General features: G+C 48.1%; 1 protein-coding gene across 1 annotated transcript; it reads right to left on the bottom strand.

Moving 5' to 3' along the window:
• Positions 1–17,826: 17,826 nt before the first annotated feature.
• On the bottom strand, positions 17,827–24,063 carry LOC113888848 (C-C chemokine receptor type 1). The gene is made up of 2 exons (XM_027535830.1): positions 23,674–24,063; positions 17,827–20,276 (listed from the first exon to the last, which is right to left on the bottom strand). Exon 2 carries the CDS (start codon positions 20,209–20,211, stop codon positions 19,144–19,146), a length of 1,068 nt encoding a protein of 355 aa, XP_027391631.1. The 5' UTR covers positions 20,212–20,276; positions 23,674–24,063; the 3' UTR covers positions 17,827–19,143.
• Positions 24,064–27,195: the final 3,132 nt, after the last annotated feature.

Genomic DNA, 27,195 nt, shown 5'->3' with positions numbered 1-27,195 from the left:
CCACAGGAAACTCACAGAGCACATGTTCAAAACAGAAGGATAACCGCTAACTGCTGTTTGGGACAGGCAGCGAGTGACTGTCTTGGGCTGCAGGGAGGGCTGGGGTGGCAAGATCAGCATCAGGAGCACCTGCAACAAGGAAGTGATGCTCAGGCTGCCTCCAGGGGAGGCAAGAGAGAGACCAGCCCCAGGCTCAGCAGCTGGAGCTTGCCCCCTGTGGACAGATACTCCAAAATATAGGAACCAGACAGAAGCTGAGATTTGCCCAAGTAAGAGATAAACAGACCATGTATTCCACATTCTCAAAGTCAAGATCTTACCATCTACACATGCACAGAAATGCTCCTTGAAGGTCAAAAGGGAGGGGTGTCACCCCATAGGCCTCTTTGGTAGAATCAATCTTGGCTAAGGGGTGTGTATGTGTGCCCACATGGAAGGAACCTGAGATAAACCAAATACGGACTCAAAGCCAGGCAGAACAAGATGACTGGCCAAAGGAAACCCAGAAGAAATGCCGCATATGAGTGATTCACCCTACCACGAGGGTGTGGCTCCCTCTCTGAGCCCACCGGTGTGCCTATCCACACGGACTCCTTTTCTTCTGAATAAACACTTCACTCGTTCCACTACTTCCCATCTCTATGTGGACATTCATTCCTACCCTGCTGATGGGCCAGGGCGCCGTCGGTGGCTGCTGCCCCTGGTGGTTCAGTGGCCACTCACTTCTGTGGCCGGACTTCACTCTCTGGCCAGGGAATCTCAACCCCTGCTTCAAGACTCTGCAGGCTGAGGCCACCCAAGATCACAGGGACCTTTACCTGGTGGGAACCATGGGTCAGCATCAACAGTGAGATTGAAGGACAGTGCAGAGAAAGGGCCTGGGGGTTCAGGGGCCTCCGAGGGCCTGGCCTGGGGTGCATACTAGGGCTGATGAGGCCAGGCAGGGGCCTCACAAACTATCTTAGATCCTGTCTGAACCTTGGCCTGAATGGCCTCGGTGGAGGAGAGTGGTTGAGAACAATTTACATTTTTTTTAAAATGTGAAAAAGCAGATGACCAAAAAAAAAGAGCCCAATGACTTCAACTATATAAAATACAGTAGTAGACTGTACATGTAAGAATAAGCAGGTTCTTAAAGCAGGATTCCGTTCTCTTTCTGCTTCAGTAAATTTCCTTTGTTATGACCAGCACACTGTTTTTACAACAGAACATGGTTAAAACAAAAAGGAACAAGCATGGAGTTATCAGAATCACTTTTTCCAGACTGGAGAGAAGTCACAAGAAACAATAGAGATGCTTACCCCACCAATCTGTCTCTTCTCTGCCCCGAGGCAAGGCTGCTCAGTGAGGCTTCCTAATCTACAGAAGAAATGCAGTTCCAAGAAGGACTAGGGGGCAAAGAGGGGAAGCGGCAGGCCCGACTGTGAAGAGGTAAAGGGTTCCACACTCCTAATTCTTGCACAGAAATGCACCTGCCTGAAGAGGAGACATGGGCTAAGAAAGGCTGAGGGCTCTTCCAGATGAAGGGCAGCTGGGGAGACTTGGCAACTTGACACAAAGCAAGAACCCAGACTGGATCTGAATTACAGGGAGACATAGCTCACCGGGCAGCTGGCAACACTTGAATATGGACTGTGGACTGGAAAACAGCACTGGATGAATGTTACATTTCCTGACTTTGATCACTGATCCGTGGCTACATAGGAGAATGTCCCTGTTCCTAGAAAATACGCACTGAAGTACTTAGGAGGTCTTCAGGAACATGGTGTCTGCAACTTAGTCTCAAAATTTTTTTTTTTTACCCGGAAAAACAACATATGTATTAAATACAGAGGAAGAGGGGAACAATAATACAAAAGGTGGCAAATACTAACAACTGGCAAATATGGATAAAATGTTCTCTGAACTTGGGTCCTTTGATCCATTTTTGAAATGTCTGTGTATAATTTTGAAATTATATCAAATTAAAACTTACAAAGAAGCAAAGGCAGGGGTCAGGGTTGGATTCTGCTTAGGGCTGGAATCTAAACTCAGGGTGAGAATAAACTCAACTTTGTGAAGGGAGCAACTGAACCAAAGTTGGGTTTTTTGCTTTCTTTAGAATCATTCTTTGCAAAAGACTGACTTAAATGTGTTCTTCAAGTATTATTAATAATAATTATCGACCTTTGAGCTTCCCTTGTAGCTCAGTTGGTAAAGAATCTGCCTGCAATGCAGGAGACCCAGGTTTGATTCCTGGGTTGGGAAGATCCCTTGGAGAAGGAAATGGCAACCCACTCCAGTATTCTTGCCTGGGGAGTTCTGTGGACAGAGGAGCCTGGTAGGCTGCTGTCCATGGGGTCGCATAGAGTCAGGCACGACTGCAGCAATTTAGCATGCATGCATGCAATGGAGAAGGAAATGGCACCCCACTCCAGTATTCTTGCCTGGAGAATCCCAGGGATGGAGGAGCCTGGTGGACTGCCGTCTATGGGGTCACACAGAGTCGGACATGAGTGAAGCAACTCAGCAGCAGCAGCAGCATTTGCTTTATAACTGCAAGTCTGTACCTCTTAATCCCTTCCACCTATTTTGCCCAAGTTCTGCTAAGATTCTCACAGGGTTTACAGAGTAAACTCTCTATATCATTAATTTTTGACCAGAGGCTTCTGGACTGAAGGTCACCTGGGAGCAGTATTTCCTGAATGTCCCGTTTAGTTGATTAAACTTAATGGCAACAAGGAGAACAGAATTGCTTTGTGAAGAGAGTGCAACATCCATGTGCTTTGTGCAGCGTGATGAAAGCTGCCCCTCCTGGGTCTCCTTGTGACCTGGAGCTTTAGGGAGGGAAAAATCATTTCACACGAGGAGCCAAAAGCCTTGGGAGGGAAAGGACTGCACACATTAAAAGCTGAGTGAACCTGGCTGAGGGGTCAATGGTGACCGGAAAGGATGAGGGCTCTATGGGCAAAGGTAAACGTGCTGGGGGGAAAGGGGTCTGAGCTTGATTCCAGGGCCCAAGGCTTTGAGGTGTGTGTGTGTGTGTGTGTGCGTGCATGTGTGCGTGCATGCGTAGCAGTGATTCTGGAATAGCTGGCAGCTTAGACTAGCAGCCCTGGACAGGCATGGTGTCACACCTTGTGAACGATGGCTGAGCACGTGTGAGCTGAAGGAGAGACAGTGTTGGGGGCCAGTGTGTGACACATGTAAGGGGTCCGGATGGAGCCAGAGCAGTGAGGACATCACTTCCTGAACAGGCAAGTGTCCTTGAGGCTGAGCCCGTTCGGGCTTCGACAGTGACGGGTGTGCTAACACAGTTTGCACCATAGCCCCATTCAAGTTCTCTCCCGGCCTGTGTTTGGAAGAAGGACTAAGGCTCTTTAAGTCCCCAAGGTTATTCCACAATTTGAGAAGGGTGGGGCCTCAGAGAAGAAAGCTATATCTTCCTGAACTATTAACTGGTGAAGAAAAGTGTTTCTACCTGGGGGGTGGGTAATCTCCAAAGAGGTCATGTCATTTCTGTCTTTGGAACTTGGTGGGTGGGTGGACTGCATTTCCTTCCTCTCGTACTGAGGCTGGCCTGTGACTACTTTGACCTAATGTTCTGGAACTCTCCTGGCTCAGGTCTTCAGGCCTGGCAGCTCCTGCTTTCTTCCTCTTGCACGTTCACTCTCGGTTGCTGCTTGCTGCCTCTTGAAATCCAGTGTCCTGCAGTGAGATGCCCAGTGCAGTCACACAGAGGGGCCTCATGGAAAACTGAACTCTGATAAACGGCCAGCACCAGCTTGCCCGCTGGGTGATGGAGAGACCAATTTGGAACTTCTAGCCATCCCAGCACCCTGGTCAATGCCACACGAAGCAGAAGAACCGCTCGGTCACTCGCAGAACCCTAACAGAGAGTAAACAATTTTGTTATTGTTAAGCCATGAAATTTTAGGTTTTTCTTTTAATGCAGCAAATGACAGCACATAATCTAAGCTGGTCAAGTGAATGAGGCAGGAAATGTACAGAAGCCTAATCAATGAGGTCACGTCCCCAGTAAGAAAAGTGACCTGCTCAGGTCACAAAGCTGGCAGTTGAAACAAGGCTGAGGGCCAGGTCTTCTGAAATCTTCTCCTTTCTGTGCAGGAAGACACATTACTGTGACAATTAGAAACCTGAGCCCTTATTGACGGACTCCCCTGTGCCCTGTGCTTGCTCCGTGGGGCTCTCCCTCTGAGACCCCACTGAGGCTCTATGCCCTCTGTTGTCAAGACTGTGGTCAATACCCCACCTCCCCGATGAGGAAACAACACTGAGAGGAGGTGAAGCATTGTCCACAGTCACAAGGCTATGAAAACTGAGCTGGAATTTGAACTCAAGCTTAACTCAATGGGCCCCAGTGCCTTCCCCTTCGTCACGGGATGAGTTCAGAATTCTGGTTGTAGTTGTACCTGTGGATAAGTTCAGTTCAGTTCAGTCGCTCAGTCGTGTCCGACTCTTTGTGACCCCATGAATCGCAGCATGCCAGGCCTCCCTGTCCATCACCAACTCCTGGAGTTCACCCAGACTCACGTCCGTTGAGTCAGTGATGCCATCCAGCCATCTCATCCTCTGTCGTCCCCTTCTCCTCCTGCCCCCAATCCCTCCCAGCATCAGGGTCTTTTCCAATGAGTCAGCTCTTCACATGAGGTGGCCAAAGTACTGGAGTTTTCAGCTTTAGCATCATTCCTTCCAAAGAAATCCCAGGGCTGATCTCCTTCAGAATGGACTGGTTGGATCTCCTTGCAGTCCAAGGGACTCTCAAGAGTCTTCTCCAACACCACAGTTCAAAAGCATCAACTCTTCGGCGCTCAGACTTCTTCACAGTCCAGCTCTCACATCCATACATGACCACAGGAAAAACCATAGCCTTGACTAGACGGACCTTTGTTGGCAAAGTAATGTCTCTTAGGCTTATCCAAAGCCTAACATTCCTGGACGTGGCATTTACACATTATGTGACCTTCGCTCCTTTTACTTGTGAAAATGAAGCGCGCCTCCCTTGGCCCTTCCCTGCTCGGCACGCTGTCACTGCTGTGCAGTTCGTGTGAGTGGAATTCAATGTGACTGCTCATTAAAGCGATGAGATACTCTGCAGATGCTAAATCGTAATTCATGTTGAAATGTATTGGTTTTAAACCAAAGTTTTATGAAAGAGCTCCTTCTGCTTTTCTTTTCTTCTGTTTTTTAAATTGTAACTAGAACTCTTCCTGTGCCACTGGAAGTCCTGGCTGGAGTGTGTGGACTGACGCGCTTGCATCTGCCTAGTCCTGTGACTGGGGCCATCAGTTGACACCTACAGGGTCCCTGAGAGCAGGGAGGGGAAGATGGTCATGCCTCTGTGACTCACAGGCTCCTGAGCTACTCAGCAACACTGTCAAGTTTCCCTATTCTGTGCCGTGTGTAGCTCAGACCCTCTCACTCTAGAATTCTGTTACCTTCCCCCAACCCCCACAATTGGCAGGTGACCCACCACTTTTTCAGCAAGAAAACAGAAGCCAATAGGACAAAGCACAAACTTCCTGCTAGAAAATCTCCCTCTCCACCTGCACTTTCACGTCCCTGGGCCCTGTTCCCAAGGGACGCTTGGCCAAGGCAAATCCTGACTCCCTCCGCAGACATGACTCCATCAGCTTTGCCCCCACCTTCCATCTCTCCCTCTCTGTAGCTCAAGCCTTTCCCATTTGATCAAGTCTTGATAAAGTCCTGCCAGTGGCTGCCCAGTCTCTCCCTCCCTCCATAGCTGACCTGGAAGCCAGCTGCTCCTCAACCACTCAAATCTGGCATCTGCACTCCCCACTCCCCACTCCCCTAAAGCTCATCACCTCGCTGTCACTTGTTAAATCTACTGGGGGTTCTAAAGGCTTCCCCCTGCCAGGCTGCTCAGCTGCACCAGAGAACTTGACCACACTTATTTCTTGAAAAGCTCTATTTCCTGACCTGGAAAACATCCCTATCTTAGCTTCTCTCCTACCTCTCTGTTCCTTTCAGCCTTTTCTTTGCTTGTCTCTTAAAGGTTGTCCTTACCTTGGTTTCTTGCCCTTTCCTCTTGTCACACATTCTCAGGACCCTAAGACCTGGCGGGGAGCCAAGGAGAAACTGTACACGAGTGAGTCGGGCTAGGCAGGAGCAGGGCCTGGGGAGTGAAGCAACCAGGCGCCTTGCACCCGTGGAAAGGTGACAGCAGCAACTCAGCTCCAGCAGACACCTGCCAGGAGCAGGGTCGGCAAAAAACATTTTTTTAAGGGCCAGAGAGCAAATACTGTAGACTCTGTGGGCCAAGATCTTTGCCATACATTCTTCAGTCCTGAATATTCATTGGAAGGACTGATGTTGAAGCTGAAACTCCAATACTTTGGCCACCTGATACAAAGAACTGACTCCTTGGAAAAGACCCTGATGCTGGGAAAGATCAAAGGCAGGAGGAGAAGGGGACGATAGAGGATGAGATGGTTGGATGGCATCACCGACTGGATGGACACGAGTTTGAGCAAGGTCCGGGAGTTGGTGATGGACAGGGAAGCCTGGCGTGGTTCAGTCCATGGGGTCACAAAGAGTTGGACACGACTGAGCACCTGAACTGAACTGAACAACCTTCTAAAAATGTAAAACGAAGAAATCTTATGTCTAGGGTCACACAGGCCCAGGGCTGGGTGTGGCGCTAGTTCAGACTAGTTTGCTGAGCTGTGCACAAGAGTGAATACAAACCCACAGTGGCCAGAGTTCCCAGTGTCAGGTTTCGCAGAGAAGCCAGAAAGCTGGATTTTTGTTTGAAATCTTTTAGTTATTAAATGCCTGCATTTAGGCGATCTCTGGCAGCACTGCCTCCAGGTACCCACTGAGCGTCTTGTAGCCACATGTGGTAACCCTAGAACTCAATTCATCAGCAGGCTCCCTGCCCAGGTTGGGCTCACAATCTCAGCAAGTGACAATGCCCTTGAGTGAACTGCTCAAGACAGACACCTGGGGGCCTGCCCTCGCACTCTGCCCATTTGGCTCTGTCCTCAGTGCCCCTCCCCGGTGCCGGGTCCCCACCATTTCATCCCTTGAGGACAACCTCCTCCTGATAAGAGAGCCCCCGTCTTATCCTTTTCCATACTTTCTGCAGCCAGGATGATGGTTCTAAGATGCAAACCTGGGTGCGTCACTCTCAGGTTGAACACTCATTCGCTAAGCTTCGGTTGACTTACAAGGCTTCTGGGGGTCTGGGCCCTCCTCGTCCGCCCCGCCCCATCCTGCGCCTGTCTCTGTGGGCTACTCTCAGTTCCTGAATCGAGGAAAGCCCCCTCTCACTTCCAGGTCTTTGCATCAGCTGCCCTGGCATAGCCTTCACTCCACCCCACACACAAGCTGACAAATTCTTCCTTGAACCTCATCTTAGAGTTATAAACCTTCCCAGATGTCCCCATCTCCTGCCAGCTGGTGTTCTACCTTTCTTTCACCTAACAGCTGTACTGAGACATAAATCACATGCCGCATAATTCCCCATTAAAAAAAAGGCAGATGCCTGGAGGGGTAGACGTGGGCAAGGGAGTATAAGACCTTCCACCGGGGCATGGGGAGAAAACAGAACTGCTCTTTATATTTATTTTTATATCATACTTTGGTCTCCTTTTGGTGTTATTCTAACCTAATATACCAGCGTAGTAGAGCGCAGACATGACAACGAATAAAGACTCGTGTGTTGGAGGTACCCGCTCGGCGCTGTGACTGTCAGCAGCCTGCAGTCAGGAGTGCAGAGACCCCTGCTTCCTGTTCCATCCCGCTGCCTCCCCTTTGGAGGAGAAAACACCCCACCTGTGTGCGACAGGGGCGGCTCTGCCTAAGGGTCTGAGCTTGTCTCCAAGCTGCCCACCCTTCCTCCCTCCACTGCTTTGGGTTTGGCCCATATCACCTGTTTCCCCTTCTCCCTCAGCTGATCTGTCTGCAAAGGGGCCTTGGAGTTGCAGAGGCTCCCCCACCCTCTCCCTGCACGGAACTGAAAAAGCACAGCTGCATTTCCAAGTAACATCACGCGTCGAAATAGAGAAACCGAGCAGACAGACAGCAAAATCAACACTGTGGAAGTCGTGACGAGACACCTCCGAGAATCTTGCGTTCGCTGTTCCTTGTCCTCGTCCAAACGCACTAGGGCTGCTCTCCTAGGCCTCCTTCCTTTTGTCTTTCTCACCGAGTCTCACAGAAGCCTCAGCTTTTTGCCCTTTGCACACCCACGTACACACATGTGAGCACATGCCAGAATTCACATCTCCCTCTGCCCTGTACCCACCATTCCGATGCCACTGTGCCCAGTGAACTTACTTTGTGCTACTTCGATCTCTACAGCATTGATCTCTGGCTTCCTCAAGGGAGAGGAAGTGAATACAGCTCAACAATGCCTGTCAAATTTTTAGTTCTCTTATAGTGATTATTTTATAATACTTTGCAGATTCATGTTCCACGTGGCATTTCCTGTTTGCCAATTTTGAGGGTGAGAATACAAATTAGGAAATCAATGCAAAGATAAAGAGTAAAATGGATCTTGACACATTGGGTCACTGAACTCAAACCAACAAGAAGAGATTTAAGAGGAAAGAAAGAAAATTCATGCTCTGATACTTAAAACACTTGTCAGGCACAAGAACCAGGTGGTAAGATCAGAGATAGATGGCACTTCAGGGAAAAAAGTCATCTTGTGATCAGGCCATGAGTGACAAGGTCTTAACTTACAACTAGGTCAATAAGAAGCAATTGGATAACATTTGCTAGAAAACTCACAGCAAAGATCTGATTATCTCTGGGCTTAGGTAACAAATGGACTCTGCTCCCCATCTCCCACCCCAGTCAACACCTGGGGGAACACAAAGGCTACTCTGGATAAATCACCTCTGGGTTAAGTTAAGAACCAGCGTGGGAAAGCATCCAACAACTAACATAGGAGAACCCAGCAGTCGCTTCACACCAGGTAGCTCCTCTAGATGTGAGTGGTTAGAGATAAGGCCTTAGTGTTGATCCTGGTCTTTTTCCAGATGCTCTTCTGTTCTCAACATCTGTGGTCCAGCTCTTGATCTCAGGCTGGTCAAATACTGGCTGACTCTGACAAAGGGCACCCTCTCTTTCTGAATGCATGGAAGAAAACAAGTTCTCAGTCAGTGGAAAAACGCAAAAGGGGTGGAAGACCTTCTGCTGGCTTATTGCAGAGAGTATTACACATTGGAAATGACCTTCCAAGGAATCTTTCAACCTCCAAAAGGGTCAAACATGGAACTGAAAGTCATGAGTGTGAATTCTCATCCTAGTTTTGAAACATTTATCTCAATAGTTGTCAATAAATTTTTAAATGTTAAAAATAATCTATGCCGTGAGGACATCTAGGGATCAAGTGTCTGGGTGGGAAAAGAAGTGTACAGGATAAACTGCTAATTGACTGTATGACCAGTTCTAAGAAGGATGGGAGCTGTGTGGGTATGGGTGTGAATTGGTATCTCATTGTGGATTTAATTTGCAATTTGCATTTACTTAATGACTAAAGAGTTAAAAAGTTGGCTTAAAGCTCAACATTCAGAAAACTAAGATCATGGCATCTGGTCCCATCACTTCATGGGAAATAGATGGGGAAACAATGGAAACAGTGACAGACTTTATTTTTTTGGGGGCTCCAAAATCACTGCAGATGGTGACTGCAGCCATGAAATTAAAAGACACTTACTCCTTGGAAGGAAAGTAATGACCAACCTAGATAGCATATTCAAAAGCAGAGACATTACTTTGCCAACAAAGGTTCAAAGGTTCAAAGGTCTAGTCAAGGCTATGGTTTGTCCAGTGGTCATGTATGGATGTGAGAGTTGGACTGTGAAGACAGCTGAGCGCCGAAGAATTGATGCTTTTGAACTGTGGTGTTGGAGAAGACTCTTGAGAGTCCCTTGGACTGCAAGGAGATCCAACCAGTCCATTCTAAAAGAGATCGGTCCTGGGATTTCTTTGGAAGGAATGACGCTAAAGCTGAAACTCCAGTACTTTGGCCACCTCATGCAAAGAGTTGACTCATTGGAAAAGACTCTGATGCTGGGAGGGATTGGGGGCAGGAGGAGAAGGGGACGACAGAGGATGAGATGGCTGGATGGCATCACCGACTCCATAGACGTGAGTTTGAGTGAACTCCAGGAGTTGGTGATAGACAGGGAGGCCTGGTGTGCTGCAATTCATGGGGTCGCAAAGAGTTGGACACGACTGAGCGACTGAGCTGAACTGAACTGAACTGACTCAAGATGTTGAGCATCTTTTCATACTTTATTAGCCATTCATAAATGTTCTTGGTGGAATATCGGTTCACATCTTTTGCCTATTGTTTGCTTGGGTCCATTGTTTTTTTTTTTTTTTTTTTCACTTAATATAGTAGACATTTTCTTTTTTTTTTAAATTTTATTTTATTTTTAAACTTTACAATATTGTATTCGTTTTGCCAAATATGGAAATGAATCTGCCACAGGTATACCCGCGTTCCCCATCCTGAACCCTCCTCCCTCCTCCCTCCCCTACCCTCCCTCTGGGTCGTTCCAGTGCACCAGCCCCAAGCATCCAGTATCGTGCATCGAACCTGGACTGGCGACTCGTTTCATACATGATATTGAAAGGTTGTTGTTGAATCACGCGAATACACCGGGATTCTTGGCCCCCGGAGGAGAAGAATTCAATCCGGAGCCAGAGACGAGGCTTGATCGCTCAGAGCTTTTGTGTAATAAAGTTTTTATTAAAGTATAAAGGAGATAGAGAAAGCTTCTGACATAGGCATCAGAAGGGGGCAGAAAGAGTACCCCCCTGCTAGTCTTTAGCTGGATGTTATATAGTCACTAGCAGTCTGTTAATGAAAGAAAGGAATATCTTAAAATTCAGAATGGCACCAGGCCCCTCACCCATAAGATGCATTTTGGGATAAATGGTTTATCCTGGGCCATAAAATGATTAACTTGAATCTTGAAGAAGGGCAGACCACCATACAAATAGTTTCATTTACATAGATTAGGGGAACAATATCCATGCTGGTTTGTCAAGTAGGTTCTGGGCCAAGAGGCGGAACCGACTTGGAGACAGAGTTTGGGGTAAAGGCATAGTACATTAGCATAGCTTAAGACAAACATTTCCATAAGAAAAAGGCATTGGTTATCTCTAGACTCGAGAATAGCTAACTTCAGGCGAAACCGGGTGTCATTAGGACAACACAATATTTTAAGAGAAACCTCCCTTTAAATTTGTATAGAGAAGGAAAAAATATTGCTAGTTTGTTTCCTCCTGCCGCTTAAGAGAGATAAAAATGTCTGACACTTGCAGGCTATTTCCTCTATTTGGAGACCCCTGGCCTTCCTGCCTGTTACCCTCTCAATATTACACGTTTCAATGCTATTCTCCCAATCTCCCCACCCTCTCCCTCTCCCACAGAGTCCATAAGACTGATCTGTACATCGGTGTCTCTTTTGCTGTTTCCATTGTTTTCTTATTATTGAGTTGTATGAGCTCTGTGTAAATTCTGGTTACACGCTGCATCCGACCTGTGTTTTGCAAACATTTCCTCCTAGTCTGTCAGTCTATTTCCTGTCGTACAGTGTTCTTTTGTTCTTGTTTTTTGGCTGTGCCATGCGGTACACAAAATCCTAGTTCTCAAACCAGGGATCGAATCCATGCTTCCGCAGTGGAAGCTTGGAGCCCCAACCACTGAAACGCTAGGGAAATCCATCTTTACGTGTTCTTAATGTTGTCTTTTGAAGTGCGAAAGTTCTGAGTTTTAAAGAGGTCCATTTTATCCATTTTTTTTCCCATTTATGAACTATGTTTTTGGTATTGTACATAGGAAATCTTTTGCCTAGATCAAAGTCTAAAGATTTTTTGTGTTTTCTTCTAAAAGTTTACTTATTTTCTCTCTTACATTTAAGTGTATGACTTAGATTTTGCATACAGTGTGAGGTGAGGGTCTAAATTCATATTTTTGCAAACACAATTGTCTTATTATGAAATAGTTTTCTATAACATTAATGTTGACAGGAACTTATTCCATTTCATGAACATATTTTAAATAGCAAGATCCTGATAAATGCTTAACAACTGTCTCTAAAAAGAAACAAAAACAAACAAACCAAAAAAAAAAAAAAAACCCAAGAGCCCTAATAAGTAGCACTTACGAATTCCCCGGGTGTATATAATCCAAACATTTCCAATTTCAGGTTACCAATGTTACATAGTATCATGGAGTGGGGACAGATCTCACAACTGGCTCTCATGAACTGCTACAAGTTGGCTGCAGCACATTACTGAATCTATTTAATCAATACCAGGGCCATCGGAGGAGTTTTGTTTGCTTCCTGTGTTTTTCAGTATGTAAAAGATGTCCCTCAAAGCAGGAAGCAGCAGTCTGTTTTCTTCCCTGCTATAAAAGAATGCTGGCCCTCCAGAGAGTGTTACTTCTGTCTCACAATGAGCACAACTATGGCAGCAACCTCCCTGTGGCCGTATTTAATAATGCCCATCATATTCACCTTCAGGACAAGTCCCCACCTTACTTCCTGAAAAAGATAAAGAAAACTCAGTTTTGACCAAACGGAAGTACAAAGCTGCTTGAACTTCTGCAATTTTGCAAAGACACACATTCAACATTTAAATTATGGGGTTGACTTCTCTTTTCCTCCCTCTTAGGAACCAAGTATCCAATTAAGCAAATGCGGTAGAGTCAAATATTGGTCTTCACAGGCACTGAGGTGATGTCAATTGTGAATGGCCACAATGTGTCAGCTTCCTGAAGGCATCTGGGCTTCTGAGTAATGTGAGGAAATAACTGGGGTGTGACACTATTTCAAAGAAAATGCACGCAATCTTCCTTTTGAGGAAAACCTTTTTTTTTTTTTTAATAGAAAATTATTTAATTAGTATACATGTGTTCCCCATCCTGAACCCTCCTCCCTCCTCCCTCCCCACACCATCCCTCTGGGTCGTCCCAGTGCACCAGCCCCAAGCATCCAGCATCGTGCATTGAACCTGGACTGGCATCTTGTTTCATACATGACGTTTCACATGTTTCAATGCCATTCTCTCAAATCTTCCCACCCTCTCCCTCTCCCACAGAGTCCATAAGACTGTTCTATACATCAGTATCTCTTTTGCTGTCTCGTATACAGGGTTATCGTTACCATCTTTCTAAATTCCTTATATATGCATTAGTATACTGTGTTGGTATTTTTCCTTCTGGCTTACTTCACTCTGTATAATAGGCTCCAGTTTCATCCACCTCATTAGAACTGATTCAAATGTATTCTTTTTAATGGCTGAGTAATACTCCATTGTGTATATGTACCACAGCTTTCTTATCCATTCATCTGCTGATGGACATCTAGGTTGCTTCCATGTCCTGGCTATTATAAACAGTGCTGCGATGAACATTGGGGTACACGTGTCTCTTTCCCTTCTGGTTTCCTCAGTGTGTATGCCCAGCAGTGGGATTGCTGGATCATAAGGCTGGATCAAAAAAGAAAACCTTTTAAGAAGTGAAAATAAAATGAGGGGGTCCCTGGGGTAGATACTCTTCATATAGTAGTTACTAAATCCCTGTTTGGAGCTCTGTGCAATTATGCAGCTCTATGCACATTGTTCGGAGAAGGCAATGGCACCCCACTCCAGTACTCTTGCCTGGAAAATCCCATGGACGGAGGAGCCTGGTAGGCTGCAGTCCATGGGGTCGAGAACAGTCGGACACGACTGAGCGACTTCACTTTCACTTTTCCCTTTCATGCATTGGAGAAGGAAATGGCAACCCACTCCAGTGTTCTTGCCTGGAGAACCCCAGGGACAGGGGAGCCTGGTGGGCTGCCGTCTATGGGGTCACACAGAGTCGGACACGACTGAAGCGACTTAGCAGCAAGCAAGCAATGCACACTGTTACAAAGTAGGAAGGGGCAGAGACCTGGGAGGCTGGGGAGGGTGAGAGACGAGAGGGACAGGGGACACTGGGGACTAAGAGTGTGGTACCAAGAAGGTTCCGAGCAATTACCACTACCCCACAGAGCTTCAGCCCAAGTCTTTATAACTTATAACTATTATAAGCTACTCTTTTTGCTTAATATGAAAAGCAAGGCTCAGGGACATGGTGAAGCCCTTATCTGGCATCTTCCGGTATTTATATACCTGTGTTTTAAAACTGTGCTCACTGTGTGCACGGGGCCCCTTCTGAACAGAAAACTCAAACTCAGCATTTTCTCATGGCTCCCGCTCCAGCCTCCATGCCCGCCCAGCACTACCTCCTGCTCAGGAATGCTGATGCTGGATGTTCTCGGAAGAGGCATCACTCCTTTTCTTTCCTCTGTCTCTTTCCCTGCTCTTCTCTCTGCTCTTCCCTCTCTCTTTTCCTTCATCAATTCTTTTCACAAAGAATAGTTATTCTTATGGTGTGCTCATTTGAAGTGCTGGAGAGCGCTGAAAGAAGGTACAGAACAAAATAAACCCCCAAGGTGGTGCTTTGTATGGCATCCTCAGAGTCACGCCGAAAGGCCATGCCCAGAATCCCCTGCAGGGTCCAGGTGAGCGCCTGCAGGAGACGACTGCTGTGTGAGTTTCAAGAGTGAAGCAACAGGCACAGTGCTGTGCTCTGAAGGTGATAGCAGGGGCCGGTGTGCTGGCTTACAGGCTCCGCTGATGGTGTAGGGGAGTGTCTGCACCCAGAGTCCACTGCTCCTGCGTCCTGGGGCACCGAGGCATCACCAGGCTGAAAGTGCAGGTTGCCCTGCAGGTCCCAGTGTGTCCTATGGGGTCTGGTGGTGCCCTCTGGAGCCCTCCTCTGCAGTGATGACTCAACCCTGGATGCGGAGGCAACAGCCTGCACAGACTCACCGACTAGCTCCCACAGCGGTATACACTCCAGTTCCCAAACAAACCCGTACCTCCAAAGGTTCCCAAGCTCTCTCAGTTCATCATGCCCTTATTATCTTCATACTTTTTGTTCTCAGTGTCCTGGACCTAAATACCCAACAATTCCACTTCTTATGTGGTTAGATCCAAACAACTGAAGCATGCTTGAAAAGACAATCCATATAAATCGAAAAAAATAATATTTGATTTTTTGGGGGGGGCACCCTGCACAGCTTGTAGGATCTTAGTTCCCTGACCAGGAATTGAACCCAGGCCCTCGGCAGTGACAGCACAAAGTTCTAACCACTGGACCACCAGGGAGTGCCCTGATTTTATTTTTAAACAGTCAGTACAAGTGGGATATGTGCAGCTGCTGGGCATGGCCCAGCTTCTCAAACCTTGGAATCCCACTGGGCACTGCCATCCTCATTTCCTCTTTCTCACTGCTTATCTCAAACCACTGGAAACCCTGCTCTGCAAAAGACATGACAACTTCGAAAGGCATGTAGTACAATCTCATATTGGAATTGTCAACTACCTCACACTAGTAGTTCCTGTGGTGTCCAAGAAATGTCAGGGATCAATTTACAGCCCTTGAAAACTGAAAGAGTTCCACGGCACTCTCGTGAATGCACTGAGACCCCTGGGGGTGGGGGAGGGACAGCGAAAGGACAGAAGATCCAACTTAAAGGGAATCTCACTAGATAGATCTGGGACAATCTGTGCATCAAAAGAAACACAATATTAGGTGGTATGCCACTGGAGAAAAAAGGGAATCCAGGAGGTAGCAATAATATATGTAAATACACACATGAGTGGGATAGAAAAGATTTAGAGTGTCAGCTAATAATAATCACTTATGGATTAACATGTACAAAATACAGTGGGGAAATTTGGTAAACACCTTATAAAACAACGGATGAAGTTTAACATCTTTAGTCGTGAGGCGAGTTGGCAGCATATGCCTTCTGATATTGAGAAGAACACAGCATCACTGCTGTGATTGTCCTGATTTTTTGAATATGTGAATCTAATAAACGGGAGAACATCAGTAAATTCCAAACAAGGAACCACTTGTCAGGTTAAAAAAAAAACCGTGAAAGTGTAGTTTTTTGTGTTACAAAGTGATGAAGTCACAAAAGGCCCATATTCTTGAATGAAGGAAACTAGAAAGACAAGGGGACTACATGGAACAAGTGGTTCCAGATCCTGGGACACTAAAGGACATTGCTTGCAAAGTGGACAAAATCAGAAACAGGGCTGTGGATTACATGGTGACGCCACACCTATGTTAGTCTCTAGATTTTACTGTGCGGGAGTGCATCCTTGCCTAAATAAAATTATCTCAAAGTATTATGCTAACAGGTGATGAGGATCCTATTTGCAACTTGCTCTCAAAGAGTTCTACTCTGATGCTGGGAGGGATTGGGGGCAGGAGGAGAAGGGGACAACAGAGGATGAGATGGCTGGATGGCATCACTGACTCGATGGACGTGAGTCTGAGTGAACTCCGGGAGTTGGTGATGGACAGGGAGGCCTGGCGTGCTGTGATTCATGGGGTCACAAGGAGTCAGACACAACAGAGCGACTGAACTGAACTGAACTCAAAGAGTTCTGGAGAAAAAACAGTATCTTTCTGTCTAGGATGAAATGGAGACAAGAGTTAAGAACAACAATATAATGAGGCGGGGCTCTGATCATACAGGAGTGGGGAGGGGAGGGAATGGGAGACAGGCATTCCCTGTTGGGAAGGGCTGGAGGTGTCCTGAGTGACCAAGGAGGTGTCTGGCAGGAGCAGTCAGATCTCTCATCTGATGGAGCTGGAGAAAGGTCACCCCCACTTTCCTTCCTGTATTTCATTTAATCCTCAGAATAGCCTCAGAGTGTATATACTACTCTGATCCTTATTTTATAGTGAAACAGTCATCCATTCAACCAGCAGTTACCGAGCTTGCTATGTGTTAAACTTCATTGAGTTTACACAAAACAAATGTTAAGTGTGATTGGTTGTGTGTGTGTGCACACCCATGTGCGCACATGCATTTAGAAAACAATACTGGAAGGTGATGCACTAAATTACTAATATGCTAAGAGGCCTCATTTGAAGAGTGGAATAACAGGTGCTTCCATTTTCTTCTTTGGGCTTTTGCTTGTTTCCAGCTTTCTACAAAGAACATAGATTGCCATTGTAATAAGTTTAAAAATAAGTATTATTTCAAAACTTGAATTGGAGAATGTTGTGAAATAGTTCTCATTGCGATACTGTAGTGGATCAAATATTATTCTTTGATTCAGTGTTATTTTACCAAAGTAGTAAACAAATGTTTCTTAATTCCATTAAACCTCCTCTTCACACTGCAGAAAAGGCTGGCAGGGTTACATGTGGAGAGCTGACCCTGACCTTACCCCTGAGGCCTGTATTCGCCCACATTTCCTGTGTGGAAGCATAAGCCCAGTGCAAACTGACTGCTTCCTCCTTGCACACAAATTCCCTACACCTTCATGACATCATCTTCTTTGCATAAAGAGGAAAACACAGTAGGTCCCTGAGTGAAAGAGCGATTTGGTAAGACCCCCAAACTCTAGCGTCCACCAGAAAGAGGCCGCTCAGTGGTGTCACTGTGTTGTTAGGTGGGACCCCCGTTCACTTAGGCTGCTTTCTGACTGAGGGGGTCCTGCCCCACCTTTGCTGTCCTGGCCCCGTGGGCTCGGAGGCAGGTCCCCCTGCCCGCTGGGGCTGGGCTAACGTCTATGCACCTGTCCACTGCACTGTGCTAATAGCTCAGGAAGGGCAGACGGCCCTTCTGCACCCGTGTCTCCTGGGGCTCAGAGTGCTGGGTTTAAACAAAGCAGGTCCTTGGTCACTGTTGCCGGGCTGAGTTGATTTGCACGAACAATCGTGAGGACACTGGCAAATGAATTAGGGTTCATTCCAGAGGTAGAATTCAGCGCAGGTCCCAATGCCGAAGCTTAGAAATGATTTATTGCCTGGGAAAGTGATCCCAACATGCTGCTGCTTAAAGACAACAATAGTAGAAGAGTAACCACAGTCAAAGGTCATCTTGCTTATAAACATAAATAGGCACAGGGAAGATAAAAGTAAAAGAGATATCAAAGAATGTACAGTGCTGTTTCTGCCTAGGGGATTATGAATGATTTTGACATTTGTTTGTCTTTTTTCTGTTTGTATTTTTAAGCTTTTCCAGTCAACGATTTATGTTATTGGAAAAATTATTTTTTAGAGAAATGTACAACTGAGGGAAAAGGGAATAAAGACATGTCTCACTTCAGGTGAGAGCTGAGGCGTTAAGGACCTTTAGGGTAAATGAATTTCTTTGAGTTAAGGGCTCCTTGACTTCCTACACTGACAGAGTCGCCACCCCTCCTGGTAGACGTTGCCCTCCCTGCCAGCCTCAAACCCTGTCCACTTGCACACGAGGTCACTGTCCTGGTGCTGGGTCTAAGGTGGCAGCCAGAACTCTGACCCATAAGCTACAAGGCCTGCATGGAGGTCCAGAGGACGAAAAGCGACCCTGTCTCCTGTCGCCTCATAAGAATTCCCGCAATAAAGCTCTCAGAAATTACTGCTGCATCCCTCAAGTGATAGGGAAGAGAGATTCTGAAAAATATTCACAAAGACAGAAGTACAGCATCTTATACATTTGGTCTGTGTCTAGCCCACTGCCTGAATTCTTCCAGTTCAGTAGCTATAAAAATTCTACCCAAGGGCTTTCTTAGCTCCACTGCCAACAGCAGTTCCCCAATCCTATTTAATGCTAGGTATCAAGTTCTTCCATCAGGAGCTCGAGGTTCCTCATGGTTTCCAAGCGCCATGGGGGTTGGGTGGAGTGGATGGAGGAGGCCGCAGACTCCTGCTTGGCTCTCAGCTCAGAGCAGAGGCAGCTATGGAAATCAGTTTCCAAGGTTACCGGTGTTGAAGGCGGTGGATGCTCAGTGGCTGGTTCACTAATTAATGTTAATGTTCACAAATCTGAACTCCTGTTTGGGACTAAGCCCTTCTCTATCATCCTTTGTCCCAGTCTTCTGTGATGTCCCATTTCATGTATTCATCTCCTTTCTACAAAGAGAAGTTCATGGAGAAAATTCAAATGCCAGAAGTGATTTTGTCCTGAGCAGCTTGGAATCCCCTCAACCCCATGTGGTTAGAATCCCACATCAGGTGACAGAGTTGCTGGGAGACCAAGCTGCCTCCTCCCCAGCCAGCGTGCCTGGCAGGTCGCTCTTGCTGGGTCCTGCATCCGCCTCCAGGGGCCTGAGTCAGAACCCAGCAGAGAGTTCATGCTCGCCTGTGGAGGGAGACATGGAGCTGACCCTCTCCAGCCTCTCTGTGGACAGGAAGGGGAACCACTTAGCCAGGTGCACAGCCACCAGCCGGTAGAACAACTGCCGCAGGTACTTGCGGAACCTCTCGCCGACAAAGACATAGATCACAGGGTTGATGCAGCAGTGAGTGTAGGCGATCACTTCCGTCACTTGAATGGCCAGGTCCAGCTGTCTGCTCTGCTCACACTTACGGGTGAACAGGGAATCCTGGAAAGCGGCAACGAACACACTCAGATTATAGGGCGTCCAAAAGAGAAAGAAGATGATCATGATGACAAAAATCAGACGCACGGCTTTGGCCTTCTTCTCATTTGGTCTTCTGAGCAGAATCTTTATAATCCCTGTGTAGCAGACAATCATCACCAGCAGAGGCAAAACCAGGCCCATGATGTTCAGTTTCAGAGCCTGGAACTGCTTCCACTTTGTGAAGCTTTCAGGAGGAAAATGAATACTGCAGGTGTGGTGGGTGAACTCCCACTGGGTCTTGGAAAAGTACAAGCCGGGGACAGAAGCCAAGACGGCCAGGACCCAGACGACAATGCTGGTGATGATACCAAACGTGATAGTCCGAGCCCGCAGAGCAAACACAGCATGGACGATGGCCAGGTACCTGTCGATGGTCAGCAGGATGATGAAGAAGATCTCGCTGTACAAGCCCATGAAATAGAACCCAGAGAGCAACTTACACATGGCATCTCCGAAAATCCAGTCATCCTTCACCTTGTAGTCGATCCAGAAGGGCAGCGTGAAGAGGAAGATAAGGTCAGAAATGGCCAGGTTGAGGAGGTAGATGCTGGTCATGCTTTTGAGCCTCTTGTATTGCATGAGGACCAGGACCACCAGGATGTTGCCGACCAGGCCAATGACAAACACCACCGAGTACAAGGGGGGCAGCAGCTGGGCCCCAAAAGCCCTCTCCTGTGCCTTCTGGCATGGGGTCGTGTCCCCATAGTCGTATTCTGTGGTCATGTCATAGTCCTTTGCGGTGGTTGAAGTTTCCATCCTGGCTTCTCCCACGGGTCAAGGGAAATGTTTCCGTATGTATTTGCTGTTAGAGGCAGTGGGCCCTGGACAACAAAAACAAGGCAGTGAGTACACATCCTTAACCCCTGGACAGCTGCTTACTAGTGCGTACTGTGTACCACGCCCTGTGGAGCCAGGGAGACCCAGGTCCTCTGCCCTCATGCAGCCTGTAGTCTACCACACTAACAAACAGGGCGTGCACACATCGCTAACCCAAGTGCTCTGGCAGTGAGTGCCCTGAAGGAGACGTCCAGAGGACGGAGAGCGCAGACAGGGGAGGACAAGGGAGGCCTCACGCGTGTTCACGACCAAGGCTTCCCGAGGGCTTCCCACGGACTCGGCGTTGGGCTCAGTGATAAACAGCCCTTGAGGGGGCACCATGGTCATTCCCCATTTTAGAGGTGAAGGCACACAAGATGGGAGCAAAGCTGCTGAGAACAAGAGCTGGAGCTCAAACCCTGGTGCGTGCCACTCTCAGGCCCATTCCTGAAACCCCCTGCTCTCCTCCCCAATCACAGGGCAGTGACTGCACTGTGGCATCCCCAGAGGAGGCTGGGAAGGAAAACGGTTCTGGACGAAAGTCCAAAACTTACTAACAGATCTTTCTGGCTCTGGGGGCTAAAAAGATTCTCAGCCAGGGGTGATACAGTGCCGTGGGGGCACAGGTAAATGTGAATGTTTTTTTCGGTTGTCACAAAAACCGGGGGTCACTACTGCCATTAGGTAGCCAGGCCGAGGATGTATCGCGATGCAAAAATTACCCTACAGCAAACACAAACAGTGCCGCCATAGTGAGATCCTAGGAGGCCAACCCATCCGCCGGCCTGACTTACGCCACACGGTCCTCTGTGGTCACCCAGGTTCTCTGAAGACCCCCTGAGAGAGCCGTGAGGGGGAGTCAGTAACAGTCTGGGAGGAGTGGGGTGATGTGGTAAGGAGAGGGGGCCCTGGGGAAAGAAAGGCTCAGAACAGCCTCAAGGCAGGAAGTGGCACACAGTGACCAGACACAGGGCGGAATTCTCCTAAAAAAAAAATCTTTAGATATTTTCTAACCAGGGTTGCCTCAAAACAAAACTAAAACTACTAGGTAGCCTGCCTTTGTAGAACATCTCCAGCCCCTGCTTTTCAGCACTCCCTTCCATCCTTTCCAATCACTTATTGAAGACTCCTCCCCGAAGGGAGCACAGGTTTTTGTGTAACCTACCATCTCTATGACTTCATGTAAGTTAACCTACCTCCCTGAGCCTCGGTTCCTCATCTGTAATGTGGGAAAGTACCCTTACCTTGCAGGGCTAATGTAAGGCAACGTCTGAGCCTTGCCCTGGAAATTATCAGGTTCTCAGTAAATACGAGGGGACCTCCTTCCCTGCAGATGCCCTGCTCTGAGGCCTGGTGCCACCAGGATGCACCCCACTCCCTATAAGTCTCCCTGTAGTTAATCTGGAAAATGAATTCTGCTTGAGAGTGATGGACATTGACAGTCCTTTCCGTCTGCACTGCACTGTGAACTTTCCAAAATGCTGCCATCAATCTAACTGATTTGACCTAAACATCGATCAGTAAAGTGAGTGGTACCTGTAGCATAATTTCCATCTAAAATCTTCAGACTCCATTGCTCCTCTTTCCACAGACCTTAATGAATGCTTCCTGCTCACAAAATTCACATTTCTGCAGTGGCATTCGGGGATTAAGGCACAGGGGGGTGAGGTGCTGCTGGGCCCCCAGGCTGGGGGGTGGTCATTTCCCATCCAATCCATCCTTAGGGCTCTCTCCTCCATCTCTGAACTTGCATACAGCCAGTCAAGCCTCTTTCTGGAGAAACCCAGGCTGCCACTCACTAAACAAGCTGTGCTGGCAATTTCTGATTTCTGCTGCCCCTGCCAGTGCCGACAACTTCACGTGGCAGTCAGCACTTCTGGGTGGGCTCTCAGGCTTACTGTGTTAGCAGGGGCAGCACAGACAGCAAGGGGTGCGAGGCTGAGCCCGTGAGCCCAGTTTCTGGGGAATGTTGGCAAAGGTGGAGGCAAACTGCGTCAGCACTGTCAGGGGCCATCTGAACAGAGTCACTTCACACCCACTCCCACCTTCAAGCCAGTTCACTATTCCCCACTTGCTGGGCACCAAAAACAGCTCCTGGGCATGTTGTCCCTAAAGGGAGATGGCCTGGGGTGAGGCCCTGGAGGCGAGACCCAAGGAGCATGTTGCCATGTCACGTGCCAGTCCGTCTGCAGCCTGCTACTAACGTCTGCCCCAGGCCGTTGCCCCAGTGGTCCAGCGCCAGCACCCTTTATCCTGGGAGTTGGTGAAGCCTCTGGACAGACAAAGGGCCGTCTGTGGTGGTGGAAGATGCCCAGGCCTGGTGGGGTGCAGGAGCTGGCTTCTACTGGTTCATAAGAGCCAGCCGTGAGCAGCTGTTCTGCATCCAGCATGCTGGTGACTCAAAGTCAACCAGAATGGGAATATTTACATATGGGAATCGGCCATCACTAGAAATCAGGGCACGTTTCTCAGGAGAATTAGCTGATAAACACTTACCAGTGCATCCATGCCCTTCAGTCTGAATAGCCTAGAGTTGTCCTGGAGCCAGAGTGGGGACTTAAGGGTCAGTGAGGGGCACAGAGCCTGGTGGTCGGCTGTGCAAACTTCTGGGGATTTCTAATCCTGAAAGTCTGGGACCCTCCAGACCTACTGGAGGAAAGGCTGAAGTAGATGCCTCCAAGTAGCCCCCGTGTCGCTTCTCTTCAGAACAAAATTCTGACCTTCCTCTTCTTTAGAACAGAATGGATGCCCCTTGCCCTCCCCTGCGCCCCCCCACCCCCACAAGGAGGTCACCTGGCCAGCTGCCTACCTTCTGGTGGGTGAGATCTTACTTTCTTCAAAGACAGTCTACAGTGCTGATTCTGGGGCTCCTTGAGTCTAGCCTCTTAAGAAATTGTCTCAGTATCAGATCATCTTTGCATCTGCAAAGCTTTTACTAATTAGTATTATCCTTTTGCTGCAATTTCCTCTTATACCGTGTTTGGTCTTTGAGTACATGGGGAAATTTGGCAATTGTCAGTGTCTTGAATAGCTTTCGCCAGAAAGTATGTTAATAGTGGGCTGACTTTTTAATCAGTCATCAACAAGCAATCATACAAGAAAGTATACTGTTTTTAGAAAGAACAAGAATCAGCTCAAAACAAAAACAACACCCTATTTTACATCTGAGCACTCATATAAATCCATCCACCCTCAGTATTGCTATACAAAGCACTGCCTTTCATGCATTGGTGGGTTACTTAGGCATTTGACTGGCTCTCAAAGAACTCCCCATCTCTGTGGAGACGGACTGATAAACAAGTCATGTCCTGCAACAGGAGAACTACAGTCCAATCTGGCCACATGCAAACAACGGTGCCTTCAAAAATAACTGACAAGACCGAAGAGACAAGTTCTACTTACTCTGGCTTCAGGGGACTGTGTCCACGAAGTGTTTGTTTCTGAAGCTTTTAGATGCTTTAAGAATTCAAGGTCAAGGTCCTGAGTGAGTCGGAAGCTGTCAGTTTCCTGTGTGATGATGGAGATAGAACTCCAGGTCTCAGGCTTTCAGAACAACAAGAAGGGGACAAAGATCTTCTTTCTTGTACTGCTGGGTGTCCAGTTCCTGAATGCCAAGTTCACTCTAAGGTTTTTTCCTGCTCACTCAGCTGTACTTCTCCTCAGGCGACTCTGCTTTAAGGGGATTGGGTGGTGGGGCTGGGTGGAGTTGAGCAGGGTGAGGTGGGTGGCAGTGAATGTTTCTGGAGCTTCTGAAGCAATCGAGTTCTTGCCCTCAGTAAGTAGTCTTCCTCTTCTTTTTTTTTTAAAGATTGCAAATGGAAGGATTTAAACAGAAAATCTGGGTTCTGGGTCTTCAAAACAATCTGGCTCTACCAGCCCTAGAAGGGCAGGGGGTCATTTCTCTTTGGCACCCCCATGTGCCTGTGCTAGCAACTGCTCACCGCCCCTCTCTGCTCCCCAGTCTGCCTCACAAGCCCCAGGGAGCGGCTCTATGATGAAGAGCCTCCCGCCTGGAGAGAGTACAGGTCTGTTGGATGGCTGTCGGCTGTCTGGCCCCTTCTCTTTGATCTTACAGATTTCCTTTTTGCATCTCATCCATGACAATTGATTCTGACCCAGTCCTCTCTTTGCTTCTCTTTCCTGTCGCAATGTCAATATCCTAGAAAGCTTATGCTCTGTGTAACCAAGAAGGGTGAGGCCAGGCTCCTGGGCTGCAGGGATCCTGTCTGTCAATGAGGCGCACCTTTCAGATTCAAAAGCTACACCAGCAGGTTAATTTCCAAGAGAGGGGATGCAGCGTCCTGACCTTGGAGCGCTCTCTGTTGCCTAATCCTGGGACACACTCGCTCTCTCCAGGGCCAAGGAAGTTGCTTCTGGTCCCAGGTCACATTCAGACACCAAAGCCCAATGGGTGAGCGTCCCACAGATGGACAGAAGGGCCTTTGGGGTGTACAAGTGGCTCCTAGGCAGTAGCCCTCTGCCACCTCCCCATCACCCCATCTCGTCCCCCACCCTCCCACTCCATTCCTCTTTGTTTAATTTCCTTCCCCAGGCTCTCTTTCCACCACCCTTTCTCATGCCATAGGCTCTCTTGGCCCTCCAGCCAGAATTCTACAACCCCAACCTGCCAAACCACAGGGAACGGTCCAGTAGTCCCTCTGCTCTGCTCAGCTGCCCCCTTGTGTGGGTCAGGTTGCAAAGTCAAAGAGGGTGCTGTCGTCCACGCACATCTCTCTCATCCCGCCCGGATCACCAAAGAGACGCTTCCTCCATGAAGCCTTCCACTCTCTATAGCAGGAAGTCATTCGTGACAGGCAGGTGGTGGAGCTCAGAGAGCTTTAAGATTTTGTGGGGGGTGGTGGTGGTGGTGGTAGAGTTTCCCTTATTCACACTTTATCGTATAGGTTGGACATCTGGACAATAAACAGCAAGGCACCACTCAAAATAGCTCAACAATGAAAAAGAATAGAAAGCATAATTTTCTGGGCTTCCCTGGTGGCTCAGTGGATAGGAATCTGCCTGCCAGTGCAGGGGACATGAGTTCAATCCATGGTCCAGGAGGATCCCACATGCCACGCAGTAACTAAGCCTGTGTGCTATGACTACTGATCCTGTGCTCTAGACCCTGGGAACTCTTCTCAGGCATGAGAAGAACCTATAACGCATCTCTAGGAAAAGTCTCTGAGGCCACAGAGGATCACCTATGCTGCAGTCTATCACTCACAGCAAGTCACAGAGCCAAGCCACAGACAAGGCAGTCAGGAAATAGAATCTGCCTTTTCAGGGGAAGAAATAAAGTCACATTGTAAAAGCCAGTGTGTACTGAGATGGAAGAGCTCTGAAGCCATATTTATCTTCTGCCAAAAGCACAGCTTCCTCTAGCTCCCTCATCCAGGGTTCCTGGAATTCCTGTCCTCTGATGGGCCTGTCTTGCCCCATCCTTAGCCACTCACTCCATTGATCCTCCCTAATCCTGGGATTTTACCATCATCCACATCTGTGTCCTTTCTGTCTCGGGTCCCGACACCCCAGCCCCTTGCGCCCCACCCACCTTTACTCCTCACTCCTCGAGCATCTCAGCTCCAGGGGTTCTCGGGTCCCGACACCCCAGCCCCTTGCACCCCGCCCACCTTGACTTCTCACTCCTCCAGCGTCTCAGCTCCAGGGGTTCTCGGGTCCTGACACCCCAGCCCCTCGCGCCCCGCCCACCTTTCCTTCTCACTCCTCGAGCATCTCAGCTCCAGTGGTGCTTTGACCCCAGTGTAACCACTGACGTGTCAGTTTCTCCTGACCCTCAGCCTCCTCGTGCCCTTACTTCCACCTTAGAGTCCAGGGGCCATCGTCACAGTCCCTCCCATACACACATCCTCAACGCCTTCACTCTTTTCTGATCTGGTTGTGTCCACCTGGCACAAACCCAGTCCTGATCAGATCCGAATCCCCACTGGCACTGTGAAGTTGAACGTGGCTGGAGGAAACCACACAATGGAACTGACTGGGACTCCCCTAAATTACTGATGGCCACATGCAAAGGGTCCCTCATGCCCATCAATGGCTTTCCCCGTCTGAGACATTATGTCACACTTTCTGCCTTTTCCCTGAACCTCCAGCACCACCTCCATCATCCTCAGTCTTAGCTGATGACCTTGTTCCCCATGTCAGCAAGAAGACAGAAGGCTCAGAAGAGACTGTTTACATATCCCACCTCCCTTCCCATCCACCCTTCTCTGGCCCTTCTACCTGCCTCCCTCCTGCCATGCGGATGGATTCTCCATGCTCCAAGCCCATCTCGTCCACGCTGCCCGGGATCACATCCTCTCTCATCAGCACGAGGGCATCATTCTAGTCATCGTCTCCAGTATCACCAGTTTTTTTCTGTCTGCCAGATTATTCCCATCAGTATACACACAAAGCTCTTACTTGATCTGAAACAAATAAGTAAAGAAACAAACAAGTTAGCAAGCAAAGTCTCCCTTGATTCCACTTTCAATTCTATTTACTGATGCATTTCTTTTAAAAAATATTTTATTTATTCCACTGTGCTGAATCACAGTTGTGGCACATGGGATCTTCATTGCAGGATCTGTAAATTGTGGCATACATAATCTAGTTCACTCGCCAGGGATCAAACCTGGGCCTCCTGCATTGGGAGCAAATAGTCTCAGCCACTGGACCACCAGGGAAGTTCATCTAATTCCTGATTCATTTCTGCACAGCTCTTTGCAATACTCAAAAGAGCTGTCTTCATTTGCATCCAACTCCACTTCACCCCAGTTTCTAGAACCTGCTCTCCCCTAGCCCCCAGTGATTTCGTCAGGGTCATCAGTGACCTTCCTGTGGCTAAATCCAATGGTCAGATCTCAGGCTGCACTGGACCTGACAGCTCAGCACATTTGAAACCATTGTTGCTCCCTCTTCTTGATA

The sequence above is a fragment of the Bos indicus x Bos taurus genome, unplaced genomic scaffold (assembly GCF_003369695.1).
Source record: "Bos indicus x Bos taurus breed Angus x Brahman F1 hybrid unplaced genomic scaffold, Bos_hybrid_MaternalHap_v2.0 tig00002557_arrow_arrow_obj, whole genome shotgun sequence".
Lineage (NCBI taxonomy): Eukaryota > Metazoa > Chordata > Mammalia > Artiodactyla > Bovidae > Bos > Bos indicus x Bos taurus.
This window is presented reverse-complemented; position numbering and strand designations above follow the sequence as displayed.